Raw genomic sequence first — 23,320 nt, 5'->3', positions numbered from 1 at the left:
AAATGAGAATCAGACTATTTAGGGGACATCTACGCTGCAAAAAAAAACCTCTAAGCAGTGAGTCTTAGAATCCAGTTCAACTGACTTGGGCTCACGCTATGGGGCTGGAATAGTATTGTATACATTCCTGCTTGGGCTGGAGCCTGAGCACTGAAACCTGGCAAGGAGCGTGGGTCTCAGAGCCCAGGCTCCGGCCTGAGTGGGAATGTCTACACAACTACTTGTAGCCCCGTAGCACAAGTCCCAGAAGCCCTACTCAGTTGACCCAGACTCACCAGTGTGATTTTTTGTGTGTGTGTGTGGCTATCAGCATGACGGGTGGACGTGGAGATTCATGGGGGCCCTGTATCAAGGAGCCTGACCTTGGAGTACTCCAGAATCTAGGTGCAATCTCCCTTTTAAAAGAAAACTGTGTCCTCAATATAGTTAACCATAATTACATACCCAGAAGCAGCGTGCCATTAGGATGTACTCGCGATGTACAGTAGTACTGCAGAATTAGATGCATGATAAGGGCTTTTATGGAGGCACCCAGCATTTGCCAAAATCGGAGGCAGGGTACTGGACTAGGTGGATCCTTGATCTGTTCTGGTCCATCATTTCTTGTCCATCATCTTTCTGTTAGATTCTTATAGGCATTTTCTGTACCTTTTTTCTTGTTCCTTCTGTGTACTTTCCCCAACACTCCTGCCCCTGTGTGCGCTAGCAGTGGCTTTCAGTGACAGTGACTCACATTTCAGTCTCTAAAGCACAGGGTGTGCGTTCTTCCAAATTTAGGTGGTTAGTTTCACTGACACACGCTTCTGTTGCTCATACATGCATGCTGCTGCTCTGCTATGATATGCAGGAGACAGCTTCAGGTCTCCCAGTCCTGACCACCTGTGCTTGTGTTGGGAGTGGCAGAGTTCTTGCGATGCCCCAGTTGATATGCCAAACACCTGGGCAGGCACTGAAATGACAGCAATTTACTCTAAGTATCATGGGGACACTTTTAGTGCACTACAAACACACTTTTTTGAGGCGATGAGGTAGAGGCTTGTTTAGGTTAAACAAATTATGTATTGATTATGACTCTACAATAATAACCAGTGCCCTGGTTTTCTCCATAATCACAGGAATTATTAGTACACCTAAGGGGGAGGAAAGACTCTCTTCTAGACTTAATGGCATGCAGTTCATCAGCAGTAGAAGTCTCCTGTCCTCCAACACAGCTCAGTGCAACACGCTTGCAAAATTCAAAGTCCTTCCTGCTCAGACAATTAGAAGAACTAGGATCAAAATTTTCAAACTTTCATGCCTAAGGAAGGGGCTTAATCTCTTCCAAAAGGCTGAACGCTGAAAGCTCCCACTGACGTCAGTGGGCTCCATAGGGCTCAGCAACTGTGGAAAATCAAGCCACTCATTTATACCTAACATGGCTGCTAACTGCATAGATGCATTTATAATGCCAGACACAGTTTAATATTGGGTCTGTCTGCATTGATGATTTCTACACTCCAAAAGAGACCATTCAGGCCAAGGTTTTCAAAAGCAATACATTGTTTTGGATGCCTCAATTTTGAGTGCACCACTTACGATGCCTTAAGGGAGTCTGATTTTTAAAGGACGTGTGTGAAAATCAGGCGTCTCAAAAAAACCAGAGGTACCCAAAATGAGTTTTCATTTCTGGAAACCTTGGACTAACACTTTGTGTAAGATTTTATAATATATGTAAACTGCTCTTTCAGAAGCCATCCTCTTTGATCAGGATCCAGGCAGCGTTGACCTGATCAGCTCAGCTCACAGCATGGCAGGTTCTGTAGGTTGTTTAACCTCTCACACTTGAAGAGTCAGAAAAGCTGCTTATAGGTTTGTAGGTAAGCGTCTAACAATAGATTATAAAAACCTCCGGTTGAATACCCAAAACGTGCTTGTCGTCTTCTATCTTAACAGTGTTGACCAATTTGTCATTTTCCAGCTATAGGCATTTATCTGCCATGCAGCAACTACACTCAGTTATGTGAGTGTCTGTCCCAGATTCCACTGCACACATACTCTTTCCTTCCTAGATCAATCCTGCATCTTTTGGTTGCTTATACCCACTGTTTCATTTAAATGTTCAGGTTTGTAGATGTTCTTTTAAGGTGCTCGATGAAGAATGCACCTTTATTTTTTAGTTTAAGTTCTTCTCACTACTTAAATCTTGGGTTTTTTTTTTTGTTTTGTTTTTGTTTTTTTTTTTTTACTTTCAGCGTCAAGGTACAGCACTAAACCACCTCTACGATAAGCTTCAGAAAAGCCATGTTAAATCTTCTTAAGAACTTTTCAGTTTAACTCAATGGTGATCAATAGGTGTGGAGTGAAGGAGGGAAAAATCATGCTTTTGGAATTGAGAGAGCTTGAGATTCAAACATATCCTTTATTCTGCACTCATCCTCTTCAAGTGCCTTTCAGCACAAGCTGACTATAGTGTCGTTCCACGTGAACCTTTAAGGACTGTAGAGATCATTTTTATCTGAAGAGTAAATTCACTTTTGGGAAGACACACAATTTTTGGATGTCTCATCAGGTCACTGGAACTTATTTCTCTTATTTACATGTTGTTTTCCTCATCAGTGCTCCCCCATCATTATATTAAACATCCCATTGTTAGATATAAAACATAACATGTAGAAGCTTTGGTAGAGTTCAGCTATTGAGTAACTGACCTGGGAGAAGGTGGTGTGCTTCAGGAAATGTCTTAATTTTTTGAAGAAATGAGGCATTAAAAGTGTTGAAAAGTTCATCTCCCCCCGCCCCCTTAAATCTTTAGATATGTCTGAGCCCATAGAGGAGAACGGGGGCACAGGGCACTCAAACTACAACTCAAATGAGGCACCGTAATGACATGTTTATCAGCCAAAAATGTATTCTTTTTGCATTGATTTTATTTATTTCTGAAGTGTTGAAATTTCCCATGGAAAACTATCTTAATTCTGGCATTGCCTAACTTTTGAGTGCTTGACTTTGCAACCAGAACATTATTTTTCCGGTGGTGGTGGTGGTTTTTAATTTAAATTTTAATTTTTTTTATATAGTTATAGATAGTGGTATCGATGATCACTGGTGTCCTCTTGTATTACTGTATCTACAAGCTGACAAATCTGTCAGCTGTTTTGCTGAGCCTCTACATCTGCTGCTTCAAACTTCATACACTCTCTAGTTTGCTGTAGAGCCTGGGATCCGTCATCTCTTTTACATTTGAAATTTCAAACTGAAAGCACATGACTTGCAAAAAGCGCCTAGGCCTGCATAACCCTTTCGGATACCATCTTGAAAGTGGTTAATGGAATTTCAGGAGGCTTTGCAAGGGACAGATTGATGCACTGAGTGTGAAGGCAGGTCCAGAGAAGAAGAATCTTACAACCAAGTGAAAATGGCATGCTCCCCATACATGTTACGCTTTGTCCCATACTGATTTAAATGCATGCATGATTAGGTATCTGCAAACAGTCTTAACCAGGTCTTTTCAAGATTAGCAAAGTGCTTTTTACTTACTGAGGGCTAGGTATGCACCACCTTAGAATGTTTAAATCCAAACTGGGGTATTAGAGTGCAAAAAAGCAGCTGAATAAGCTTCTTAAAATGTTAAAAAAAAAAAAAAAAAAAGCCCATTTTCTTCCTTTGGTAACAAAAAAAAAAAAAAGCCCTCACCCTCAGACTGCAATCCAACATGATAGAGTTTGGCTCCCAAGTAATTTATTGGTGGAAAATTATAATAAACCACTGAAAGTGGGGGCTTACAATGAAGCTTCCTACTGCAATGTTTGCAGTGACCTTCACGTTTATCACATTATCATTCTGGCTGCTAGTGTGTGCTGACCTGCTGTAGTTGATGTAGTGAGTAGAACTTCATGGAGAATCATGCAGAAAGAATAGAATTCCTCTCTTACTGCTCTGTCTTTGCAAAAATGTTAGCAAAATTCATTAGACTGAAGTACAGAAATTAGTGTGTCCAGATCGAGCCACTGAGTATAATAGTGCTGCCCAATAATTAACCTAACCAGGAACGCATTAATAAATTAACTTGTCCTCGTGTGGTGTCTAGAGGTCCTGTTGTGTTGCGTGCAATCTCAGTAGATAAGTCTGAGGATGAGAGGGGAAACAAAGGCACACAGAAGTGAAGTGACTTAGCTAAGGTCAAACGGCAAGCCAGTGACAGAGCACATGGAATCCAGGTCTCTGGACTCCCAGTCCATTTCCCTATCTACTGGACACGCTGCCTTCCATATGTAAGAGTAAATGACTGAGGGGTGGCTCCCTAATGAATATCATGGCTCATCAGCTGCACCAAAGGGTGAAGAGTCCAGAGAATTATGGCACTACAATAAGGACCAAGTTCTGTCTCCAAGATGAACACACAGTTTCATGGCTTCTGTAGGGGTCACACTCATGTACTTGAAGATACAACTTAACCCTGATGTGTTGAGGCACCATATAAAAGCTAACTGAGCATTTGGAAACGTCAGCAAGGGCACAGTGGATAACCTCCATTGATGTGTGGGAATCTAATATCAAAAGAAACAGCAGGTGTAGGGTGGGGACAGTATCCACAACAGAAAGGGCAGTTAGTGACTCTTTGACAAGGAAATCTTATTGCCCTGACCAGATGCGAAAGCCAGATATAAGAGGGTGAGGTGCTTCCCACGGCTGTGTTAAAGCAACCTCCTTCTTTGAGTCACTTCAATTCTGTGGTCAGCTTGATAATAGAAACACATCATAGTAAGCCTGTAGACTTAATACTTTAATATGCTGCCAGCAGAACTAGACAATCTCTTTAATCCTTTTGATCACATGAGCACAGTGCAGATTTTGGTAACGTGAAACTAAGTTGTGTATGTGCAGGCAAGCATCTGCATTACTTAGCTGCAGGTCTCCATTCTGCAAGGGAGAGAAATGTTTAATGTTCCTTTCTCCCTCCCCAAAGGAGGTGGCTAAGTAAGAGATTTTCCTGTTCAATGCACTTGAAGGAAGTGGTTGGCATTTGTTTACATTGTTGTGAGTTCTGAGATAAACTTCTAGGCTCTCCTCCCAGAGTGCCCAGCAGGAAGCAATTGACACACATTCTCAATGCACTAGGTTTGAGACATTTCCTACTTGCTGGGATAATTTAGCTTTCCCATGAGAACCATTCAATGCAAATGGTTATGCCTGATAAATTTCACAAGATGCCTGTACGGCATGTTAGCATGCTGCGCCTTAAAGAAGGATAGCAAGAATGAAAATGGCTGCTTTAGTTCTCCTCCTGACCTAGGTATTACCCAGCAGCCAGTAGGGCTTTTCTTTGACACCTGTGTCAGTCCAGATAAAGATTTCCTCAAAAGCACAGGGTGATGGAAGTAGGGACAGCATTCCCTGGCTCAAAGTGGTTCCCATCATGTACAGGGTTTACAATTTTCTTCAATGGCTTTCAGCACCCCCACTCTAAAAATTGTTCTAACACCACTGTGGGAGCACCCAACCCTCAGTCAAAATCTTTTTCTTGGAAAGGATAATACAGGTCGTTCTTTCATGCAACCGTCCCCCTGCCCTCATTTTCCCCCAATAAAACTGTCAGCCTATCCTAAGGATCTGATTAGGTTTAGAAATTTCTGATAGATCAGAGATAAGTATTGATTTAAAGTATTATAGGCAGCATGTGTGTTGATGCCTGTCATTGAAGGTTGCCTACACGTTTGCATTCTGAAGAGCCTTTTGCAGTTGCTTACCACTTTCTCAAACTTTTTCCTGTTGAGACTGAAGTTTTTGAAGATGGCTGCTGATGGTGAGGGGCAGATGTTGCTTTTTTATAATTTTCTTCTAGGGACTTGGTGACCTTTTTAAATTTTTTTTTAAACAGCCCAAGCACCGTAGCAATTTGGGGTAGAAATTTGAGATTTGTGTGCATTTCAGTGGTGAAAACCCATTCTATTTTACTGCATTGTAATGGTTTGTTTAAAAACAGACACTGTCCATGCAGACTGAGTTCTCTCCCTGCCTCTGACAATAACTGTTGATCTCCCGGCATTGCATTTGCACTGCACCTTTGTGTAGATAAGCAGATTGAGTGGGTTCCTCAACGTCCAAAGGTGTGCATGGAATGTGGGTGATTATTCTGATTGATGCAAAATTTTGGAGTAAAGTAAGCAAAGTGTCAAGGCTCTACAGGTATCCATGCTTCAATGAGGCAAGAGTTACCCCCTTTTTTCTTTTGATCCAACACAGCATTTTCCTGCTGCCTTCCAAGTAGTCCCACACCATGGGATTTTTGTTTTTTCTTTTCTTTTCTTTAGTAATAACAACAAATCGAAAAAACCTTACCAAAAACATGAAAAGAACATTAAGACTGTGAGGTGGAGATCTTCGATGCCAAGGTTCAGATAATCCAGTAACACTTTTTTTTCTTGTGCATATATGCATTACAATACAGCCTTTAAATAAAGGCACAGTTGCCAACTACTTTTCTTGTAGGACTTCTGTTTCATTCAGGTCCTCATCCGATGCCTTTTGAAGTCAGTGAAAAACCCACTGAAGGAGTCAATGGGAGTTATTTGATCAGACCTGGAGTGTGCAGGTTGAATGGTGCAGTGAATGAGACAGGGCGTCCTGTGTGTCTGTCCCTGTATTTTTGCCCAGCTTTATTGGAAATTAGTAGAGCATAAGCCTAGGCTAGATCTGGATGTATATTTCTGTAATTGAGAGTACAGGTAGGCTCGTAGTGAACATGACAGAGGATGTGCAGTGAATGAGGCAGGGGTCCATGTGCTGAACAATGAGGATAAAAATAAATATTAAAACAGTTGTTCCATTCACAATGCATTGTCCAACTCGTGCACACAAGGGGAAATGTGGCCCTGTGCAGTGTGCCAGCACAAGGCCTGTGCACCACTTAAGTAATGCACAAGCCTTGTGCTGTCTCTGTGCACAAGAGTGACTCTCTCAGTGAATGAGGCAAGGTTCCTACAGAAATGTGTGTAATGTATGTGCACACAAGAGCAGAGTTCAGATGGCATGGACAACCTTATCTTTAGCATTACTTGTAAGCTTCATCTTGAAACCTTATTATTTTAACAGGTATTGTTTTTTGGGATGCGTGTGTCTGTTTAAACGCACAAGTTAATATGAAATTGACTCCTATGCTGCTAATCTGAATGTGTTGTACTCCTGTGGAATTACATTTCATGAAGTGTGAATTGAAACCATAGATTTGATCAGAGAAAATCTGCAAATTAGATTAGGTTATCTAATGTTCTGGTTTATATAACTGTACTCTGCGTACACTGTGATAGAAGTTTTTTGGCATGTAAATATACTTAATGAATATAGACTCTCTTCCTTCCTGATTTCTGTGCAAGAACGAAATACCCTTTCCTCAATAGAAACTACAATCATTCAACAAAAATCTCATACTTTTTTTTTCATTTTGCTTTGGCTTTTTCATTTATTAACCTATAGCTCTTTAAAAAAAAATGACCAGTGAAATAACTTTTTGCTCAGTTTGAGAGTTGTGAATTAGAAGTTAAAGCATCAAAGGATAAATTCTTCCTGCTGTAAAATATTTTGGGGTTCAGTCTTTTCTGCTTGACCAGTTTACCAACACTTACAGCAGCAGGAGTTAGGAAAGGAACTCTGGCATGTGTCTATGAAGAAAAATGTTGAGTATTTTAAGATGTTTTCTATAAAGCAGCAAAAATGGGCCAAATTAACGAATACTTTTCACTTGGCCTTGTTGTTTTTGATTTTTGGTTTCAAAAGGCCCCATGTAAAGAACACAGAGAATCTCATTCATGTAATCAGGCTGTACATGTTCATCCGATATTGTTACAACTAACATGTCCACAAAGTCGGCAGGTTCCCCGGTACAGATGTTGCCGACTGGACTGTCCCCATCTACGCAATCCAGGAAGATCTGGATAGCTATCCCACACTGCCTGAGTTCCAGGCGTTGGTCATCAAGAATTTCACATGGTGCCACATGCTCTGGGATGTTCCAGCCCATACGGGCCCAGGAGTCAGCTGAAGTAGCTTAAGTTAGTTATGTAGATGGGGCTAGGTATTCCCATTTCTATAGCAGAATCACCATTTTTTAAAATGCTTTCACAGCTTAACAGTCATGTCAGTCCTGCTCATGAATGAGATCAAAACCTCATTCACAACAGAAGGAGTCGCATGAGACCCATATTGTGTGTCTGTGAAGCGTAGATGGATTTATTCATGTTACAGCTTGGTTGCAAACTTGGTAAAAGCTTGTTGTGCTAAGAGGCCTAAAGTTTTGGAGTCTTTGTCTGCACTAATGCTGAAGCAGTGTTAGGCCATGTCTACACAGGGACACTCAGGAAAATAAAGGGCAAATTAACTAGAGGTGTGAAGTTAGCATGCATTAGTTAAAGTGCATTAACTCATTGTGTGGATGTTCTCAATTCAGAAGTAAAGTGGCCTTAGTTCGCTGTAGTTTAATTTTCCTTGAAGAATTTCTCTTTTCTCCAACAGAGATCCCAGCTGAATTACTTAGGTTGCTGGCGTGAGGATTCTGGGCAAAATGCACACAAGTTGGATTTTCCAAGTTTGGGTTCCCACAGCAATTGCACCTCTTCCCATTTCTGTATAATCAATACTTTTTTTCATGCTGTGTATGTGGGTTAACTGCCAAGATTTAAATGAATAAATATATGCAAGGCAACTGAGATAGATGATGGCTATGGGGAACAATAACTGCAAATTTCTGAGCTTAAGGAAAAAGAGCTGATCAAGCTTTCAGATAAATACGCCTGTTCTCACATGTGAATAGGATCACCTCTTCAGATAAACATACTTCAGTCAATGGTCAAACAAGTGTGTTTATCTGAAGCTCTGCAATGGTACATTGTAAAATGAGTGGATAAACCAAAGTTATTCAAACATATCAAAGGCACTTGTCTTTATCAGGGACTGAATCCATGGCGGGTGTGTCTGAAGTTTTTAAAAATAAGATGGTTGAGTTAGAGTACACAAGAAATGTCTGAATAATTTCCTAAAGTGTAAAGAATCTCTTCATTCTAGGCTGATGTTGGAGGGCAAGGGACTTAGAAAATAAAGAATCAAGAACTTTTTATCCAACTCAAAAAATAGACAAGTAGAATTTTATCCCATTGCTTTAAAAAAAAAAAAAAAAAGCATGGAGAATAAACATCTTTGTATTTGAGAACAAGCATAAGCAATCTGAGGCCAAATTGTAATTTGTTTTTTGAAGTTTTGGAAAGTATCGGATACTTAACAGGCAGGAGCTTAAAAGAGGAGCCTCTTCCTCAACCATAACACTGCTGCTCTGATGCAGTAATACACATATATCTTAGCGCTTTTTTCCCCCCTCCAGATTTGGGCTATTACTTGGTATATTGGACACTGGTCCAGATATTCAGCAGGTATAAATCATCCTCAGTTGATTGACCAGATGAGTGTCCGGCCCAAAAAGTGTGTTTGTTTAAAAACAGAACAAGTAGGTTCATGGGGAGATTTCTTGAAGAGTGAAACTGCAGAAATATTGTGATTTTTTTAAAAGAAAAATAGCCACAAATATTGAATAGCCAGCAACAGGTCTACACTTGCATGTAGCGTCAGTTGTGATTTTTTTTTAAACTACTTGACCATAAAAGAAATAACAAACAAACCAAAAGGGGATTCAAAAGCTGCTAATTAATGTTTGAGTAAAGCAGCAAGTTGTGCCCTTGTTTAGGGATACTCATACAATGAAATGTGATATAAACTAGACTTCTTGGTATTTCTGCAAATTGCATGTGATGAAAATTAATGCTCCTATTGTTCCATAGGCCATCACACTGTCTACATTGGGGTTCATGTGCCTAAGAGCTATAGGAGAAGGAGACGCCATAGAAGAAGACCTGGGCTAAAGGAGAAGAAGGAAAGAGAAAAAATCTCTGAGTACTACTCCGACAAATCAGATGTAGAAAATGCAGATGAGACGAGCAGCGGCATCCTTAAACCACTCAGTGAGTACCATCACTTTCTGGCATTCCTCGTGATACTCTATTAATGTGCAGTGCTCTTGTCCTGAGCATTTAGAAGGAAACTGAATCCCTGAAACAACATCACCAGCATGTGTTGCGGGGTCAGCATGTATTTTATCAGTTGCCAGGGAATTGTTGTTTGGAAGAGACACCACCTAGGCACCCCACGTGAGCGCTTCATCTTTGTTCACCGTCAGGTGTCGTTTTTGGGTTAGACATTGTCAGTGCAAATTGTCAAAACCGAATTGATGTGGTATGTGAGGAGACAGCAAGCAATCTGAAATCTAATTACCTGTTCTAACTGATCCATTGCCACTCCTCCTCCTGCACGCAGCATATCCACAGCCTCCCAGGGTACAAGGATAGTCACTTGCCCAGGTGGGTCAGCTAGAAACAGAGCTAGCAGTGGGATAACAGAAGAACCAAGTCCCCTGTCAAAGGCCATAAGAAATGTTTTGATTCGGAATTGCAGAATTTTATACCATGATGCGTGCCTGCCTGCCTGCTTTAGTAATTAGCTGCTGTTTATCAGCTGCTTCCCTCCAACTATTTATTGAATTGTCTTAAGAATAAGAGGTTTTTTAATAAACAAAAGTTGGAATGAAAATGTAACCTTAGTTGTATGACTCAGTTGTATACTGATAGATTGGGCATCTGATTTGGGATATTCAGCTGGGGCAGGGAGTGTTAGAGATGAGACACCTGAATTGTCTAGTGGAGTACCTTCTCTTGAGTGTCTTTCTAGGGGATAGTCTGTGAAGCCTGATTCCCAGGCCCTGTACCCGTCTGCCCAACTGGCTATAGGTTCATTTTTCTGTAAAGTGGTTGCTTAAATAAGAGGCTGGGGTATTAGAGAACAGGAAGAGAGAGACTGTGATAAACTATTGAAAATGGTGTCACGCTGTAGAAGTTTGATGATATGGGAAGAATATAAGGTGATAGTCTGCACTATGTCTGCCTGCTTTCTTCACCCTGCCTTCCCAACCTCTCCAGTCTCCGGAGCATTCCTAAATAGATTGAACCTCACCAGTCCTAGCACAAAAACCTTGTGGCTACTATTCTGCCACTGACACCTTCTACCATTTTAAAAACTGGCCATTTATTTCTACTTTGTTTTCTGTCTCTGACTATTCCTGAGCCATGATTACTTTGACTCTCAGACTATGACTACTTCAGTAGACTCTTGTGCAAGACTTTGTCAAAGGCCTTTTGGCCATCTAAGTATCTGGTTCTCCTTTTGCTATTTCATTAACACATTCGACTATGGCACCAATTTTCGGAGCAGACCAGTTGCTCTCCGCAGTAGCGGGAAGAGGCAGCTGAAATGAACCCTAGTGATAGAAATCCCCCACAATCAGATTCTCATGCCCACGGTATTCCATTCTGTTAAAGGTTCGCAAGGTAATATCTCTCCCCCCCACCCCAACACACTTCATGTTAAGAAGCATTCAACTTAAGTTCTGGCCTTTAAGTAAGGATCAGTTGCAGTAGATGACTGAGAATATTAGGATTAAAGAGCTTAGGGATTTTGAATAGTATTTTTATGGAGGTAAGTTAAGATAAAGCTGATATGAAGTCTTTCATTTTTTTAAAAAAAGACACTTGTCAGAGAGCAGGTGTCATAAGAGGCTGAAGTAGATATTGGACCTCAATCACACAGTAAGAGTAGGACAGAGTGGAGAGTTTTGATATGGATCACTGGAACAAAGGGGCACTACAGGTGGCTAGGTTGGACTCTGAGAAGAAAGAAACTGGGAAATATAGAGCATCAGCGTTTCCTCTGAGAGGAGTGTTGGAAATAAGACAGTGGAACAGGAATTTATCTCTAAAAATTGCTAGAGGGCAGAGAGTGGGAATTAGTATACCAGGTCTGATTTTCATTTACAGTAACCCACCTTTACACTGCCAGATATATACAAAGGGGTGCCGTAGTATAGAAGAGTATCAGGCTGTGGACTGGCTTGCTTGACGCTTGTATGAAGCGAAATGTCATCAGAAGAGGAAAGAACTGCCTTTTGCACCAAGGTGAAAATGAAGTTATAAATCCACCGTGCAATTTGACACAGTTGAGCATAATAGTCTCTCTCTCTTAAAGAGGCCCAAGAATAGAATAGTAGGGGGTGATGCAGTTCACGGGATTAAGGGGCATTGGGACAGCAATTAAGGCACTTGCATAACACTGATTTGGATTGAGGCTGACTCTAACCAACTGTTATCCTTCACTGTAATAATACTAAAAATGTATTGTATTCACGCAATTTGGAAGAGGTTGAGTGACTCAGACCTGGTGAATGTAGTGTAGCAAATACTGGATTCATAGAGAAGATAATGGTCTGGGTGTACATGTAATGAGAGAATAAAACAAAAACGTTTTTCAGAAGCACTGTGGTCAATGCTTATGTATAATTTGATTGGGTAATGTTTGAGATGTGGTGCATTGGAGAGTGAACTGAAGGATAAGTGAATCTTGTAAGAAGATTTTCAGTGGAAACATGTAAAATCACATTTTAAAATTAAAGAAATTCCAAAAAATTCTTAACCTCATCTACTTGTAATAGAAGTTGTTTTTTTTAAATCTGTTTTTACTGCTTGCATTTCTCTAGTTTAGCCAATAAAATGAAATTGTCAGTGCAACTTACATAGGTAATTTGTTTGTAGTCAGTTTCATGTTCAGGTTTCCAGGCACAAGCACAGTACTGCTTGAGTTTTAGTCACTATTTGTTAAAATCATTTCCAAGAATTAATGGAAATATTTCATAGAATCATGTCCGGAAGCAACCTTGAGAGGTCATCTAGTCCAATCTCCCGCAGACCTAATAGTGTCTCTTTTTAAATAAAACAGTAACGGGAGACTTGGAAATGGCAGAGATGCTTAATGACTTCTTTGTTTCGGTCTTCACTGAGAAGTCTGAAGGAATGTCTAGTATAGTGAATGCTTACGGGAAGAGGGTAGGTTTAGAAGAGAAAATAAAAAAAGAGCAAGTAAAAAATCACTTAGAAAAGTTAGATGCCTGCAAGTCACCAGGGCCTGATGAAATGCATCCTAGAATACTCAAGGAGTTAATAGAAGAGGTATCTGAGCCTCTAGCTATTATCTTTGGGAAATCATGGGAGACGGGGGAGATTCCAGAAGACTGGAAGGGGGCAAATATAGTGCCCATCTATAAAAAGGGAAATAAAAACAACCCAGGAAACTACAGACCAGTTAGTTTAACTTCTGTGCCAGGGAAGATAATGGAGTAGGTAATTAAAGAAATCATCTGCAAACACTTGGAAGGTGGTAAGGTGATAGGGAATAGCCAGCATGGATTTGTAAAGAACAAATCGTGTCAAACTAATCTGATAGCGTTCTTTGATAGGATAACGAGCCTTGTGGATAAGGGAGAAGCGGTGAATGTGATATACCTAGACTTTAGTAAGGCATTTGATACGGTCTCGCATGATATTCTTATAGATAAACTAGGAAAGTACAATTTAGATGGGGCTACTATAAGGTGGGTGCATAACTGGCTGGATAACCGTACTCAGAGAGTAGTTGTTAATGGCTCCCAATCCTGCTGGAAAGGTATAACAAGTGGGGTTCCGCAGGGGTCTGTTTTGGGACCGGTTCTGTTCAATATCTTCATCAACGATTTAGATGTTGGCATAGAAAGTACGCTTATTAAGTTTGCGGACGATACCAAACTGGGAGGGATTGCGACTGCTTTGGAGGACAGGGTCAAAATTCAAAATGATCTGGACAAATTGGAGAAATGGTCTGAGGTAAACAGGATGAAGTTCAATAAAGATAAATGCAAAGTGCTCCACCTAGGAAGGAACAATCAGTTTCACACATACAGAATGGGAAGAGACTGTCTAGGAGGGAGTATGGCAGAAAGAGATCTAGGGGTCATAGTAGACCACAAGCTTAATATGAGTCAACAGTGTGATACTGTTGCAAAAAAAGCAAACGTGATTCTGGGATGCATTAACAGGTGTGTTGTAAACAAGACACGAGAAGTCATTCTTCTGCTTTACTCTGCACTGGTTAGGCCTCACCTGGAGTATTGTGTCCAGTTCTGGGCACCGCATTTCAAGAAAGATGTGGAGAAATTGGAGAGGGTCCAGAGAAGAGCAACAAGAATGATTAAAGGTCTTGAGAACATGACCTATGAAGGAAGGCTGAAGGAATTGGGTTTGTTTAGTTTGGAAAAGAGAAGACTGAGAGGGGACATGATACCTGAAAACTGCTATCTAAAAGGGTGTCATCAGGAGGAGGGAGAAAATTTGTTCACCTTAGCCTCCAATGATAGAACAAGAAGCAATGGGCTTAAACTGCAGCAAGGGAGATTTAGATTGGACATTAGGAAAAAGTTCCTAACTGTCAGGGTAGTTAAACACTGGAATAGATTGCCTAGGGAAGTTGTGGAATCTCCATCTCTGGAGATATTTAAGGGTAGGTTAGATAAATGTCTATTAGGGATGGTCTAGACAGTATTTGGTCCTGCCATGAGGGCAGGGGACTGGACTCGATGACCTCTCAAGGTCCCTTCCAGTCCTAGAGTCTATGAGTCTATAATTTCCTGTCCCTGATGGGCAGGTATCAAATTCAGCTTTAAATATCCCCACTAAAGGTGATTCCATAACCTCCCTTGGCAAATCTGAAATCTTGTCAGTTGGAGTTTGTGTGCAAATCTGCATTGAATCACCAGGTCGGGTTGTTGTACCATGCTGATGAGCCCAGACAAAATATGTCAGTGGAGACAGGGAAGAGATTGAACAGGTCTATAAATGTAGACCTCTTCTTCTAAGGGCACGTTGTTAATTTAGAACTGGTAGCATGGCACAGCTGGATTTGGGAACTGTATCTAGTAATCTTTTTATCTGTGTCCAGTTTCTGCGAACAACTCAAAATTTGTGTGCGACAGAAATGTACAGTCTTCAGTTCTTCCAGCCACAGGAGGATTGCTTAGAAAGGATTTTTGTTTATATTCTAAGTGATTTAGTGCTCATGAAAGGAGCCAACCTGATATCTCTGGAAAAAGAGGCCCTCTTTCCACAGAACTGGTACAGAATGGGCCTGACTAGGGTAAATTTTCCCCAACACAATCTCATCAATGTGTCCCAGCTCTGCAGAGACTACTTTTAGAGATGCGAAGGCAAATCAGTCTCCATGCTGATGATTGCATCCTTAGCTTGTCTGTGCAGAATGTTGGTGAGGGTACTAATTGTGGTGTGGTTTCCTAGCTGCCCAAAACTAGCCCAAGAACACCTAATTTCCAAAAATGACTTTCGCAACCCATTGGCCTGAACCTCGTTGATATGTATGACCTCAAAGCAAGAGATGCTACGTATTAACGTAAGAACATAAGTTAAGTCTTTCTGAGCCATCCAGTCCCTGATATACACATTTTAACATTTTTTGGGGAAAATGTAACAGTTGTGTTAAACCAGCTTTCAACTTCCTTTTCCGTCTTCCCTCAAACACGCACGTGATAATTAGAATGAAGAAACAGCTTTACGCTATAACAACTGAGAAACTCTGAATTTAGATGTCTAAATTGAAGTGCTACTGAAGCACATAGCCATCAAAGGAAGAAGGGTAGAATATTGAGACCACAATTGGGAAATGCAAAACTGCAGGGTGGGAAGGTAAGTAATGTTGTAACACTAAGAGCTGAAACAACAAGGAGTCCGGTGGCACCTTAAAGACTAACAGATTTATTTGGGCATAAGCTTTTGTGGTTAAAAAAACCCCTCACCTTTCACCCGCAAAAGCTTGTGCCCAAATAAATCTGTTAGTCTGGTGGCAACTTGAAGACTCCTTGTTGTTTTTGTGGAAACAGAAAACATGGCTACCCCCTGATGATAAGAGCAGAAGTAATGTTGGGCAGAAATTTTAGGCTCTTCAGATCCATCAATCCAGGCTGACCCATTTAATGGAGAGAAGGAAGGAATCCTGAATGGGTGGTGGTAGAGAAGCTGATGGCTTTGTTGCCTGGAGCAAGCTTGACAATCATCTTTCTGGTTGCATAGAAATCTCAAGCCAAATTCTGCCCCCTGCAGTAATTAAGGCTGATTGTCTCTGCATGCAGCTGAGGGTAGAATGTTGCAAAGAACAAGATAAGGGAGGAATTGCTTGGGTGGAGTACTGATCCAGAGCACCTCCCACTTCTCCACTCAAAGTGTTTGAAGACTTTCCTGGGAGGAGGTGCATCTCTGCTTATGCTTTCCTCCTTTCTTCTTAGTGGAGCCACAATCTGATTGTTCTGTGTTTTCAGTTGGGTCACCTTGATATTTGTTTGAGATGGAAAGGCCACTGAAATTCTTTCCCTGGCTGAGTGCCCTGGGAGTAGGGAGTATGAATGAGCTACATGTAAAAGTCACAAGCCAAATTGTGATGACCATATGTGTGTCTTTATTTTGAGGCTCTGACATCATAGGCTTTCTGAATAGAAATTTTCTGAATGCGATATATAAACTATAGATGAAGAGATTGACTTTAGCGACTGACAGCTTTGGCAAAAAGTAGAGTAGAAATTTTAAAGGATTTTCTCAGTGATGAAAATTCTTATCTCTGGTTGGTTTGTCCCTCTGGTTGACATTATTTGAAAATAGTAAAACTATCCGTCTGGACTGATGGATGTGAATTTCATAGACACAGTTTAAAGACATGTTCTTACGCAAAGGTCACTTGGGACTACTATGTGCAGAGGGGAGAGAAATCCTGAAATATTCAGCACTTTGCGAAACATGGTAGAAAGTTTTGATATCTCAAAGTATAGAAGGATGGAGGTTAGTATTATTGCAAGCTATTCAAGATAGCGCATGGGATAATGAAACTCTGATCTCAGAAGAGCATCACTGCAATACAGAATAAGTGTAGAATGTTATGCAGATAAATATGTAGAGTAAAACTAGAACGTCTGTGTTCTTCAGGATGATTTTAAACCAAGATGTTTATTTCTTACCATGCCTAAAGAATGAGAAATCAAGATAAAAAACCCTCATAGAAATTCTCCCATTTTGATGCATATTGCTGGCTGTAAATGTCCTATATCCCCCATTACCAAGAAGGTAATGAAGGGAGCATGCCTGTTTTTTTGTAAAAACAGTTTGAGCCTGATTCTGCATTGCTCTGCACTTTGTGTGGTTGTACATTGACTCCCTACTGTTTTGATCTGGTAAGATTTTATAGCCACTTCATGCTGTTACAAATGGCTATACAAAGCACAGGATACACGGGAATCAGAGCCCGAGTTCATTGTATGCACAGGGAAAGTGACAGGCAAATGCATTGTTGCATCAATGTTCTCAAACTTTTTTCCTTCCTGAAACACAGATTTTCATGGACCATCTCTCATTAATGCCTCCACATGGCAATTTTACACCTTGCTTATGAAAACCACAGCATGGTTACATGAAAATGTAATTTTGGAACAGTGTTCATGAAACAAGATGTAAATAAATTTGCTTTTAATGATATAATTCAGCTGGCTGGTTACATGTCCTCCTCCCATTATGTACATATGCGTTTTTTTTGTTTTTGTGTTTTTTCCTTCCTGGATATAGGACTTTATATATAATTTTTTTTTATGCATTTCCTGCTTAGGGACCAAGAAGGGATTTTCAGGGATCTCTTTGTTTCTTGGGTGGGCATGAGCTGGATATATTGGTTTCAACCCCAAGGTCACTGAACCTGAAGTCTTGTTGTCACGTTGTATGCTTTTCCCACTGCCTTTGTGTTAAAACCAAAGGCAGCATGAAAATGTTGGCACTTGTGCAGGGCACTCAGGTTCTGGTCTGTAAGGCTTCAAAGCTCTTTTTGACCCCAAGTTTGTGTTTTTAAATTGAGAGGGGCAAGAGAGGGTTCATGAAATTTTAACACGGTTTAATTTTGACTGCAAATCGGCCAATTTTTCTAAAACTGTAGTGTGATGCCTTCTGCCCCATGCTTTGCTAATGGTTAATGCTGATCATTTGCTGGTGCCCTATCACTCCCATTGCAGAAGATAATGAAGTGCAAGAACTGGCCCTGACTCAGCACCGTACTTGGTGCCTGACTTCAACTGTTTGACTCGTCCCCCTAAAGTCATTGGGGCTACTCATGGAATGTGACTAAGTCCCTTGTTAAGCTGCAGCCTCTGCTTCTATCAGATCAATTTAGAAGAATTTTTTGTGATATGTAAATAGGTTCACCCCCAGCATTTATGCCACACCGTGAACTTTTAAATAGAACAGTGAGCTATATTCAAGAGTTGGGGTGAATCTTGCTCCACTATAAATATCCAGTATGAAGCATTATATTTTATTGGAAGCCACTTTCAAATCTGTGTGATTGCACACCTATCATCCTACTCCTGTTAGCACTTGTTCTGATATTACGCCTCTATTAAATGAGGTAATGAAATCTTAGCAGTAGACTTTTCAGAGGTGGGGAAATTGGGCACTCACATCTCTATATGAGCACATCTCTAAATGTAGATGTGTGGTCACCAAGCAAACATGAATAAACTTGACTTTCAGTTTGGTTATGAATGCTCCCTGGGAATCAAGTTTTTTTTTTAACCCTGCCAAATAACATTGAGAGTTTATGAAAAATATAAGAATCTTGCCCCCTTTTTTCTCATGACATCCCATAGACAGTAGCACGTGGGCTTCTCTTGTTAACCCTTAGAAATGTCCAAGAACTCTCTTTACAGTATGAAGAGAAACAAACACGCACTCAGTGGCTTGCCAGAATTCCATACAAAAAGAGGCCTCAGCAAAGAACCAAAAGGAGATAGGTTTAACAATTGCTGAATATGTAAAAGGAAACCACAGTGCTCCAACTTTTTCATTACGTGAAATTCCTGTTACAAATGTGCTTAACATTACTGCATGCCTATCAGTGAAGTGAGGACAATGACACACCTAGTTTGTGACTATCACATGAAACGTAATGGTTAACTTGTGGCACCTTCGTCTGTCGCGCACACATCCTTTGTTGCATTTTTCCCACCCTCTCCCCCATCCTCATTTGCATGCAACAGGCCAAACAATGCTCCCTTACAGCTTTCTCTTGAAATTTTCATTCTCAAAGCCGGTAGATCTGATTTGACATCGTGTCCAAAAATATAGAGCGCAATTTTGGCCAGCAATTACAAGATCTCATTTTTGGAAAATCATCTTTGTCGAGCGATAACTAATTGTGATCAAATTCATCATTCAGTTTAGCAGTTATGATGGTCATCTTCCAGCACAGACATAAACATGCTTTGGAAAACGTTAGTCCCACTCAAGATGATATTCTGTGTACAGTTGCATGAGGGCTAACCTTAGAAGTGAAAATGTTCTTTACCAATTGATGGAAGGTACTCTGATCCCAATTTACTTATAAATCTAGCCTCAGCAATTGACTGAATCAAGGGGGTACAGATATGGCTCTGACAATGGGAAGGGGTTCCAGAAGACCTAGTGACAGATAAAGGAGCATATGATATGAGATACATTACCTTATTGGCATGCTCCTCTTTCTTGTTTTATTAAAAGAAAAACAAAACTCTAGACCCTTCTGATGTGGGTTAGATGGAGCATTTTGTGGCGCGAGGAAACATAAAATAAACATGCCATTTCAGAAAAGTGCCATATGGGGTTTGTGCTGTGAAGTTTGTGGTGTGTTTAGATAGAGTGCAGTTTTCAAAATGAAGTTGTTGTTTAGGTCTGGATGGACAGATAAGTGGCTTAAATCTGAACACTGGAAATATGGGTTGTTTCCATTTTTGGAAAAAGGTACCTCTTTTTACATGAACCCAATTCAGCTTCTGGTAATATTTGGATCAGCATTCTGTCTGTGTAGTCATTGTTACCTTCGGTAATGATAGCAAAGGGTCATTCAAGGGCTGGGTTAATGTGCAGCTTTTAACATTTCTGATTCAAAATGCAGCTTTCCCTCTAAAATAAATTCTATATAATCTGATTGTGGTGGTAAACTAGAACTCCAGAGAATCTTGCTTTCATGAACCTTGCTATAAGTTTTGGTGTGGATGTTGATGCTAGCCAGTTACACCTGCCTCTAGATGATGCTCAGTAAAACATAAACATTTCACATGGGGGGAGAGAGAGTGATAAATAAATGGAATAATGATCCTGGAACATCTCTCGGCACCACTTTTGAAAGCTGGTTAATCTGTACTTGGTTTATCAATAACTCTGGAAAGCAAAAAGATTTTTGTGGTAAGTAATCTTATAGCATGACTCCACCATGCTGATTTGTTAAAGTGAAGGACTGTTGTCCTCTTTAATCCAAATAAAATAGTTTGCTCTTTGATCCTAGCTAATGTGATCCTTCGGTATTTAACTCTCATTGCTTGCTGCTTTGACATGGGAGCTCTGGTTCCTGCTTCTGGAACTGGGTGGTTATGCTGTGAGAACGTATCATTATTATCCTTGGTCATCTTGACCATGTGCTTTGCTTTTGTTTAACAAAGAAATTGTTTGATACTTTCAAGGTTTTAAAAGACACGTTTTCCACCTTGTGTCTGTCTCTAAATAATTATAGACACCAAAGAAATGTAGGACTGGAAGGGACCTCAGGAGGTCAGCTAGTCCAGTCCCCTGTACTTCTGGCCGGCTAAGTATTATCTGGACCATCCCTGACAAGTGTTTGTTTAACCTGTTCTTAAAAATCTCCAGTGATTGAGATTCCACAACCTCCCTAAGAAATCTGATCCAGTGCTTAATTACCTTTACAGTTAGGAAGTTTGTCATAATGTCTAAGCTTAAACTCCCTTGCTGTAATTTAAGCCCATTACTACTTGTCCTGTCCTTGGTGGTTAAGGAAACCAATTTATCACACTCCCCTTTAAAACAACCTTATACACACTTGTTTTTATATTTCCCCTCACGGTCTTCTCTTCTCCAGACTAACCAAACCCAGTATTTTCAATCTTTCCTAAGAGGTCATGTTTTCTAGACCTTTAATCATTTGTGTTGCTCTCCTCTGGACTTTCTCCAGTTTGTCCCACAGTGTGGTGCCCCACACTAGGCACAATACTCCAGGTGAGGCCTTATCAGTGCTGAGTAGAGTGGAACAATTGCTTACAATATTCCTGCTAATACACTCCAGAATGAAGTTCACTTTTTTTGCAACAGTATTTCATTGTTGACTTATATTTAGTTTGTGATCCACGATAACCCCCAGTCATTCCCCATTTTGTATTTGTGCAGCTGATTATTCCTTCCTAAGCGTAGTATTTTGCATATGCCCTTTTTATGAATTTCATCCCATCTATTTCAGACCATTTCTCCAGCTTGTCAAGATCATTGTGAATCTGCCCTCCAAAGTGCTTGTAACCCCTCCAAGTGTGGTATCATCTGGAAACATTTTATAAATGTTTTCTCTGACATCTATTTCTTCATAAATGATTTTCATAAACTAGAACTGGACCCAGGGCAGATCCCTGCGGGACCCCGCTTGATATGCCCTTCCAGCTTGATTGTGAAGCATTGGTGACAACTTTCCGAATCCAACCGCTTTACAACCAGTTGTGCCACCCACCTTATAGTAGGTTCATCTAGCCTGTGCTTTTCTAGTTTATGAGAAGGTCGTGAGAGACCATATCAAAAGCCTTACTAAAGTTGAGGTATTTCACACCTACTGCTTCCCCCCACATCTGCAAGGCTTGTTACTCTGTCAAAGAAGGCTATTAGGTTTTTTGACATGATTTGTTCTTGGCAATCCATGTTGATTGTTACTTAGTATTTTTCTTTTTTACTAACAAATTGTTTGCTCAATTGTCTTTCTGGGTACCACAATTAAGCTTGACTAGTTTATAATTCCTTGAGTTGTCCTTATTCCCCTGTTCAGATAAGTACTATATTTATCTTTTCCAAGTCCTCTGGAAATGTGGAGACTGGTGCTCTCTAGATACCTAAATCATTTGAAAGTTGGGGGGAATTTGTGTGTTAATTTGTGTAACAGGTATTATTTAAAAATCATACTAGATTGACAGCCCTAGATTATGCATTAACATTTGTACATATGTATATACCTCTGTATACTCCCTTGTACTCACACTCTTTTGTCAGTGTACTTTGCCCCCTGATCTGGAGATCACCTGAAATACTGATTTAGTCTTTGTGACCCTGATTCTGCAAAGCACTCCATCATATGCTTGAGTCCCACTGAAGTCTAAGAATCTTAAGCTCGCATTTAAAGTTAAGCATGTACTTTAGTGCTTTGAGTTGAGTCTTAAGCTAACTTGCGTCTTTATTTCTGAGACTCCCAGCAAAGGTTCCAGCATGAGTCTGTTCACTTTATGCTTTAGTTTCTGTTGGACATCTCATTTTTGGTTCCTTTTGCTCAGCCTTGCTTTTTGTAAACAGTCTCCTGACCTTAAGTAGGCTGTGAAATATTTCACTTAGTAAATACATAACTTAAACGAAGGACTGAAGTATGCAAGTCTGGCTCAAAATAAATGTAAAGTATAATGTGACAGACCCAGGCCAATGGTGTACAGGAGTCTGGTAGAGGGCAAATATACTGGTCACTGGATGAGTAGTTTTCTGTTCCCTGAGTGACCAGAACAGGGGCTGCACTGCAGTAATCAGGAACCTGCTAGAACCAATTAAGGCAGACAGGCTGATTAGAACACCTGGAGCCAATCAAGGCAGGCTAATCAGGGCACCTGGGTTTAAAAAGGAGCTCACTCCAGTCAGGTCGGGGGGAAGCCAGAGGAGAGGAAGTGCATGTGAAGAGCTGGGAGCAAGACGCACAAGGAGCTGGGAGTGAGAGGGTGTGCTGCTGGAGGACTGAGGAGTACAAGTGTTATCGGACACCAGGAGGAAGGTCCTGTGGTGAGGATAAAGAAGGTGTTTGGAGGAGGTCATGGGGAAGTAGCCCAGGGAGTTGTAGCTGTCATGCAGCTATTACAGGAGGCACTATAGACAGCTGCAATCCACAGGGCTCTGGTCTGGAACCCGGAGTAGAGGATGGGCCCGGGTTTCCCCCAAACCTCCCAACTCCTGATCAGATACAGGAGAAGTTGACCCTGGCTGTGGGGAAGATCACTGAGGTGAGCAAATCTGCCAATAAGCACAGGACCCACCAAGGTAGAGGGGGAACTTTGTCACAGCAAAAAAATAAAGAAATGTATTAAGGTTGAAGAACATAGGAATGGCCATGCTGGGTTAGACCAATGGTCCATCAAGCCCAGTATCCTGTCTTGCGACAGTGTCTAATGCCAGATGTTTCAAAGGGAGTGAACAGAACAAGCCAGTCATCAAGTGATCCATCCTCTGTGTTGTTCAGTTCCAGCATCTGGCAATCAGAGGCTTAAGAATACCTAGAGCATGGGGTT

At 40.8% G+C, this 23,320-nt stretch overlaps 1 protein-coding gene across 1 annotated transcript in view; it reads left to right on the top strand.

The window, feature by feature from the left end:
* Positions 1-23,320, top strand: part of SLC4A4 (solute carrier family 4 member 4) — a 262,517-nt gene that overhangs the window by 7,124 nt on the left and 232,073 nt on the right. The window contains exon 2 of the mRNA XM_050945480.1: positions 9,804-9,983. Coding sequence (XP_050801437.1) covers positions 9,804-9,983 — 180 coding nt within the window. The remainder of the gene's footprint in view (positions 1-9,803; positions 9,984-23,320) is intronic.

Source organism: Gopherus flavomarginatus, chromosome 3 (genome assembly GCF_025201925.1).
Source record: "Gopherus flavomarginatus isolate rGopFla2 chromosome 3, rGopFla2.mat.asm, whole genome shotgun sequence".
Taxonomy (NCBI): domain Eukaryota; kingdom Metazoa; phylum Chordata; order Testudines; family Testudinidae; genus Gopherus; species Gopherus flavomarginatus.
Note: the sequence above shows the minus strand (reverse complement) of the source record. Positions and strands in the feature narration are given on the sequence as shown.